The sequence below is a fragment of the Trematomus bernacchii genome, unplaced genomic scaffold (assembly GCF_902827165.1).
Source record: "Trematomus bernacchii unplaced genomic scaffold, fTreBer1.1, whole genome shotgun sequence".
In the NCBI taxonomy this organism is placed as follows: Eukaryota; Metazoa; Chordata; class Actinopteri; order Perciformes; family Nototheniidae; genus Trematomus; species Trematomus bernacchii.
The window spans coordinates 546,277-553,237 of record NW_022987888.1 but is presented as its reverse complement, the minus strand read 5'-3'; the positions used below and the strand labels follow the sequence as shown (position 1 = coordinate 553,237).

The 6,961-nt window shown below is 41.0% G+C and overlaps 1 protein-coding gene across 4 annotated transcripts; it reads right to left on the bottom strand.

The window, feature by feature from the left end:
• Positions 1-572: 572 nt before the first annotated feature.
• Positions 573-6,736, bottom strand: LOC117469812 (spidroin-1-like). 4 transcript variants are annotated; one of them, XM_034114254.1, is made up of 5 exons: positions 6,662-6,736; positions 4,434-4,763; positions 2,634-4,014; positions 1,929-2,426; positions 573-968 (listed from the first exon to the last, which is right to left on the bottom strand). In XM_034114254.1, exons 1-5 carry the CDS (start codon positions 6,662-6,664, stop codon positions 712-714), a joined length of 2,469 nt encoding a protein of 822 aa, XP_033970145.1. In that variant the 5' UTR covers positions 6,665-6,736; the 3' UTR covers positions 573-711. The 4 variants fall into 4 exon arrangements, with proteins under 4 accessions (XP_033970145.1, XP_033970143.1, XP_033970144.1 ...); XM_034114252.1 differs by having other exon boundaries at positions 573-1,892; positions 1,941-2,426; XM_034114253.1 differs by having other exon boundaries at positions 573-2,426; positions 2,634-3,068; positions 3,135-4,014.
• Positions 6,737-6,961: the final 225 nt, after the last annotated feature.

The window sequence follows — 6,961 nt, the reverse complement described above, 5'->3', positions numbered from 1 at the left end:
TCCAGTTATTTGTTTTCCTTCAAACCCATCCTCAATGTGTTGGGTGAGGTTGAGTAGCTGTCCAGCACAGGAGCGGCCAGGACGGAAACCAGCTTGGTGTTTAGTCAGCTTGGCGTTGGAGTAGCAGCCTCTCGTAGAGCTTGTAAGTGATGCAGAGGAGGGAAATGTCAAAACGATTGGCCATCGTTGCCAGTATCTCTGCCTTGCACCCGGAGAAACCTTCGATGTTGATTGAGACGATTGACAGTGCGGTTCCAGAGAGGGGCGGGTATATGTGACGCTGTAGAGATCCGGCAGGCATCTTCATCATTTGATTGCGTAGGTAAGTATACAGAGATTGGCCTACTGGCAGTATCAGATTATATCCTCTTGGATGTATGTCTCATTCAACCAGCGTATCCCAGGCTGCACCACGGGGAGGTTTCTGTATGTGTGAGAGTGAGTGAGTGAGTGAGTGAGTGAGTGAGTGAGTGAGTGAGTGAGTGAGTGAGTGAGTGAGTGAGTGAGTGTGTGTGTTGTGTGTGTGTGTGTGTGTGTGTGTGTGTGTGTGTGTGTGTGTGTGTGTGTGTGTGTGTGTGTGTGTGTGTGTGTGTGTGTGTGTGTGTGTGTGTGTGTGTGTGTGTGTGTGTGTGTGAGATGTCTTGACGTCTCGCCTCAACTTCCACATTAGCTTAGCTGTTTATGCACGGCTGCACGTGCACAAACAAAACTTTACATCAGATACTGCTGCAGCTGCAGCTGCACACACACACAAACACACACACACACAAACACAAACACACACCTCCTCCTACTAAAGCACCATAAAGAACCTCCTAAAGCATCTGGTAAAGCAGCTAAGGCACCTAATGAACCGAAAGCTGCTAAATAAGCTCCTAGAGCACCTAAAGCACCTCCTAAAGCACCTAAAGCACCTCCTAGAGCACCTAAAGCACCTACTAAAGCACCTAAAGCACCTCCTAAAGCACCTAAAGCACCTAAAGCAACTAAAGCACCCACTACATTACATCCTAAAGCACCTAAAGCACCTAAAGCTCCAAATGCACCTCCTAAAGCACCTCCTAAAGCGCCTCCTAAAGCACCTCCAAAAGCACCTCCAAAAGCACCTCCAAAAGCACCTCCTAAAGCACCTACTAAAGCACATCCTAAAGCACCTCCTAAAGCACCTTTTAAAGTACAGAATTCACCAAAACCACCAAAAGCAACTAAAGCACATCCTAAAGCACCTCCTAAAGCACCTCCTAAAGCACCAAAAGCACTTCCTAAAGCACCTACTAAAGCTTCTAAAGCACTTCCTAAAGTACCTACTAAAGCACCTAAAGCACCTAAAGCAATTAAAGCACCTAAAGCACCTAAAGCACCTAAAGCACCTACATCACCTAAAGCACTTCCTAAAGCACCTCTTAAAGCATGTAAAGCACTTCCTAAAGCACGTAAATTACTTCCTAAAGCACCTAAAGCACCTAAAGCACATACATCACCTAAAGCACTTAAAGCACTTCCTAAAGCACCTCTGAAAGCATGTAAAGCACTTCCTAAAGCACGTAAAGCACGTAAATTAATTCCTAAAGCATCTGGTAAAGCAGCTAAGGCAACTAATGAACCGAAAGCTGCTAAATAAGCTCCTAGAGCACCTAAAGCACCTCCTAAAGCACCTAAAGCACCTCCTAATGCACCTAAAGCACCTACTAAAGCACCTAAAGCACCTCCTAAAGCACCTAAAGCACCTAAAGCAACTAAAGCACCCACTACATCACATCCTAAAGCACCTAAAGCACCTAAAGCTCCAAATGCACCTCCTAAAGCACCTCCTAAAGCACCTCCTAAAGCACCTCCTAAAGCGCCTCCTAAAGCACCTCCAAAAGCACCTCCTAAAGCACCTCCTAAAGCACCTACTAAAGCACCTCCTAAAGCACCTCCTAAAGCACATTTTAAAGCACAGAATTCACCAAAACCACCTAAAGCAACTAAAGCACCTCCTAAAGCACCTCCTAAAGCACCTCCTAAAGCACCAAAAGCACTTCCTAAAGCACCTACTAAAGCTTCTAAAGCACTTCCTAAAGTACCTACTAAAGCACCTAAAGCACCTAAAGCAATTAAAGCACCTAAAGCACCTAAAGCACCTAAAGCACCTACATCACCTAAAGCACTTAAATCACTTCCTAAAGCACCTCTTAAAGCATGTAAAGCACTTCCTAAAGCACGTAAAGCACGTAAATGACTTCCTAAAGCACGTAAAGCACGTAAAGCACGTAAAGCACTTCCTAAAGCCCCTCCTAAAGCACGTAAAGCACTTCCTAAAGCACTTCGTAAAGCACGTAAAGCACTTCCTAAAGCACTTCCTAAAGCACCTAAAGCACTTCCTAAAGCACTTCCTAAAGCACCTAAAGCACTTACTAAAGCACCTAAAGCACCTCCTAAAGCACCTAAAGCACTTCCTAAAGCACTTCCTAAAGCACTTCCTAAAGCACCTAAAGCACCTCTTAAAGCACCTAAAGCACTTCCTAAAGCACTTCCTAAAGCACCTAATGCACTTCCTAAAGCACCTAAAGCACTTCCTAAAGCACCTAAAGCACCTAAAGCACTTCCTAAAGCACCTAAAGCACCTACAGCACCTAAAGAACCTAAAGCACCTAAAGCACTTCCTAAAGCACCGAAAGCACTTCCTAAAGCACCTAAAGCACCTCCTAAAACACCTCCTAAAGCACCTACTAAAGCACCTAAAGCACCTCCTAAAGCACCTACTAAAGCACCTAAAGCACCCCCTAAAGCACCTCCTAAAGCACCTATAGCACCTACTAAAGCACCTAAAGCACCTCCTAAAGCACCTCCTAAAGCACCTAAAGCACCTACTAAAGCACCTACTAAAGCACCTACAGCACCTACTAAAGCACCTACTAAAGCACCTATAGCACCTACTAAAGCACCTACTAAAGCACGTAAAGCACCTTCTAAAGCACCTAAAGCACCTACTAAAGCACCTCCTAAAGCACCTACAACACCTACTAAAGCACCTACTAAAGCACCTATAGCACCTACTAAAGCACCTATAGCACCTACTAAAGCACCTACTAAAGCACCTATAGCACCTCCTAAAGCACCTCCTAAAGCACCTATAGCACCTACTAAAGCACATCCTAAAGCACCTATAGCACCTCCTAAAGCACCTCCTCCTCCTCCTCCACCATCTCCTCCTTCACCACCCTTGTTATCATCAGGATTATCTTTCTTTTTCTTTGTAGTTGTTGTCTTTGTCGATGTTGTTGTGGTGGTTGTTGTTGTGGTTGTAGGGACTGTTATTGTTTTGTCTGTAGTTGTAGATAAAGTGGTGCTCAAGGGTGTAGAGACGGTGGAAGAGGGAAAGCTAGTTTTGGTAGTGGGAGGGGCAGATGTGGTTGAAGTTTGGGGAAGACATTGGCAAAGAGAAGAAGAAGCAGAAATACCTATTGTACTTCTTCTACTTTGTTCCTCTTGTAGGCCAGTTTCATAAAGAGGACACTGTGTTCCAGGAAACACCTCAAATCCCAGATGTTTATGAAGTTCGGCCAAAGTCTTTTGCTCAAGTGTTATTGAATTAAGTTCTTCATGAACATTGTCACCCCAGTATGCAGCCGCCACATACTTCTCAATTCTGTGATTGTAACAGCAGAATGCTGACCAGAGAAGGGATGGTATATTCACCCTTTCTTTGAGTTGGGTGTTGCCGGGCTTTGCCCCGGTCACTACAAAGCCTTCGGGGAGATTATTATTGTTGATGCAGTGTTCGTTCAGGATGCATTTGACACATTCTTCCATTTTTTCCCAGCTGCCACCATTGAAAGTCTTCACTTGTGGAACAATGTTTGTCAAGGTGAATGTGGAGTCTTGGTCATTTGCATCATATCCATAACTCATTGGAAATAAATGGCCCCTATTGTACTTCTTTTCACTGGAGATATAGTCAGAGTTACTGGCCTGTTTTTGGTTTTGGTTTTCATCGTTCCTCATGTTGATGGGGTTTGCCGTCGGCTCGAGCTGCAAAAGTTAGAAGGCTCAGTCAGTGGTATTTATTTTGTGCTGTTAAAATAAACTTCCAGGAAGTTATTTGATAACTCAAACTGAAGTAATTACATCAGACATTTTATCATGTGAATTCCAGTCATAGGGAATGGTAGCCGCTGTGCATTCTGGGGCATCACAGCCATCAAAAAGTTACATTTAAAAAGTGACGCTACTTTGCTCCCCATAATGGAGAGTCAATGGGTTGCGGTCGCTTGTGTTGATGACGTCATATTCCCATTATCTATTGCTGTCATGCAATAAACACTTTTCTTAATCAACCTGTCAGTTGCTGATGAGGTTGCTGTCTCTCTCTCTTAATGTGTAAAAACTGGTGGACGGAGTTTAACGCCATTCAATAGTCGAAAGTTGAAGTCAGAGAAAGAAAAACAAACCTCTGGCTCCATCATCCAACGACGTGGTCTATTACTCTTTTTTCCATCTGTCCCTCTGTACTTGAAAGCAGAAAACACTGGTATCCTGTTGCTGGTGTCGTAGAGAGTCACAAACTGAGGCTTGTTATTGAAGGTCTGGCAAATGACTTTATATCGGTTCTGGTCCAGGATCGTCCCGTTCTGCAAGACGTCGGGGACATTTGGTGTTTTTTCATCAAGAACAAACCCAGGACATTCAGCCATTGAATTCACCACTGCAGTTTGTGTGGGATGGATGGACAGGAGGATGGTGGCAAAGGGCAGGAGACTCCATCTTTTTAGGGTCACATACTGTGTATTTTTTGGGAGGGGAAAGAACAATGCATTATCAAACATTAGAGTTTGAGATACCAGTTCAAACCAGACCTTTTTGTAGAGGAATCATAATGTTATCTCATAGAGTGGTGAAGGGATCACCTGTGGAGTATTTACTAATTGTACTGATAACAACCTCTTGAGCTTATTTTAGGAGTCATTTGCTGGGTAACAACTCATTCCTTTACACCAGGGGTCTCCAACACGTCGATCGCGAGCTACCGGTAGCTCGCAAGCCCTCAATAAGTAGCTCGCCAAGAAAATGTAAAATGTAAAAAATACACACACAAAAAAAGGAAATGTAATTAAAATAATATACCCTATGCATAAACGAAACCTCAATCATAGCGAACTCTATCTATTTACAACAACTCTATATCTATCTAACACCCCTCCTCCCCCCCCCCACCCCCCACAATGAATAACGACCAATCACGTTCTTGCTTGATTTCCGCGACCAGCGTTGCAGACAGGAAGAAAAGCAATGTGGAGCGGCACCTCACCACTTCATAAGGAGTTTGACCGTGATTGTCCTTCTGGCAGAATCTACACATCAGCCCCATTGAACACAGCCTAGTCCTGCCAGCCTATACAACACATGAGGGTTTTTTGTGTGTGTGTCGCAACTTGCATATTTATTGCACTTGACGCACACACACGCATGGCGTAATTTCCACTGGGGACAGGGGAGACATGTCCCCCCCACTTTTCGAAATCCCGTTTGTGTCCCCCCACTTTACAAATATGTTTATTATTTATATTATTATTATAAAATATGCATAAATAAAAAGAAAGAATGTTTGAATGAATTTTCTTTTAGTAAACACTGAAAACGGGTCCCACAGACCCAAACAGCACACACAAGTTAAAAGTAAGCATATAATAATGTTAAAATGTGCTAAATATATACACTGCAAAAAACAAGGAGTAAAAGTATCTCACGACTTGTTTAATTTTTGAAAGTAGCTCTCATCCTAAAAAAGGTTGGAGACCCCTGCTCTACACACTGGTGAATCATTCCCAAGTTAAACTTGTATTGATCGGCATTGTGTAGACACAAAGATAATCAGGCTTTATTTCCTGGAATACATCTGGGATAAACTTCCTTTAGAAAAACTGCTTGTAGATTTGCTGGTTATTAAAAAAATTAACTAAAAAAAAGATTGGATTTTAACATTTCACATCGTCATGAAGCAGTAATAAAATAAAATATTCCCTAAATGTCCTGTTTTAGGAACTTTACTTAACAAAAAGTACCGAAGCATTGTCAGCAAAAGTTACAATAAAAGTAAAAGTTTGCAGAATCACCCGTTTTGCATCAACATGGGAGCAGCATCGTCTTGATAATTCCAGTTATTTTGCGTATTCAGATTTACAAGAAATTTAACAAAATTCTCTTGAACTTGCCGTAGATTTCATATAATTTATATTATATATATAGCGTTTATATTTTGCAGAACTATAATTGTTTCATGTATTTATTTGTACTTTTGTAAAATCGCATAAAACATGGAAAACGTTGGATTTTGTCTGGATTTTTGTTTTTCTTTGATAATTTTACTTTATTTGAGATATTACGTTTATTTGAATAAAACCTTTTGAAAAAAAACATTTAATAAAATTAATTAAATTTCACTTTATTTTACCTACATTACAACGTTTAGATTTTGCTGAACTACTGTATACATTTTATGTGAGTACAAACTGAAAATTATATTAAAAAAAAGACATTTAAGACTTTGGGAAAACTGTGATTCCAATTTCTCATCTCCAATTTTCAACATTTTAAAAGTAATCCATTAAATGAGAAAATATTCCAGAGATGAACAAATTCAGAAATAATCCTTATAAAGTTTAAAAAAAAAAAAACTTACCATCTTGCATCAGAGCTTCATGAAATCTGCCAACACTGAGATGACTCCGATAGTGTGAAGGAAGGTACATTATATATATATATAACATATCTCTGGAGGTGTGGCTACAGAAATATCTGTGTCATCTGGGGTTTTCCATGGAAGTGTTTTTGTTGTCCTTTACTTCCTTTACAGAATATTTGGTACCACTTTACAATAAGACTACCCTTATAAAGGGTTTATGAATAGTTTGTAATTCATTTATTAATTAGGTTGTGAACACTTTATAAATAATTAATAAGCTTTTATATGACATGAGAT

What these genes read in the sequence shown, in the direction of transcription:
- LOC117469812 (XM_034114251.1), bottom strand. An exon ending in GTTGGATGATGGAGCCAGAG is followed by an intron (nt 4,015 to 4,433) that starts GTTTGTTTTTCT and finishes TAACTTTTGCAG; the next exon opens with CTCGAGCCGACGGCAAACCC. An exon ending in TGCTTTAGGAAGTGCTTTAG is followed by an intron (nt 2,427 to 2,633) that starts GTGCTTTAGGTT and finishes GAAGTGCTTTAG; the next exon opens with GTGCTTTAGGAGGTGCTTTA.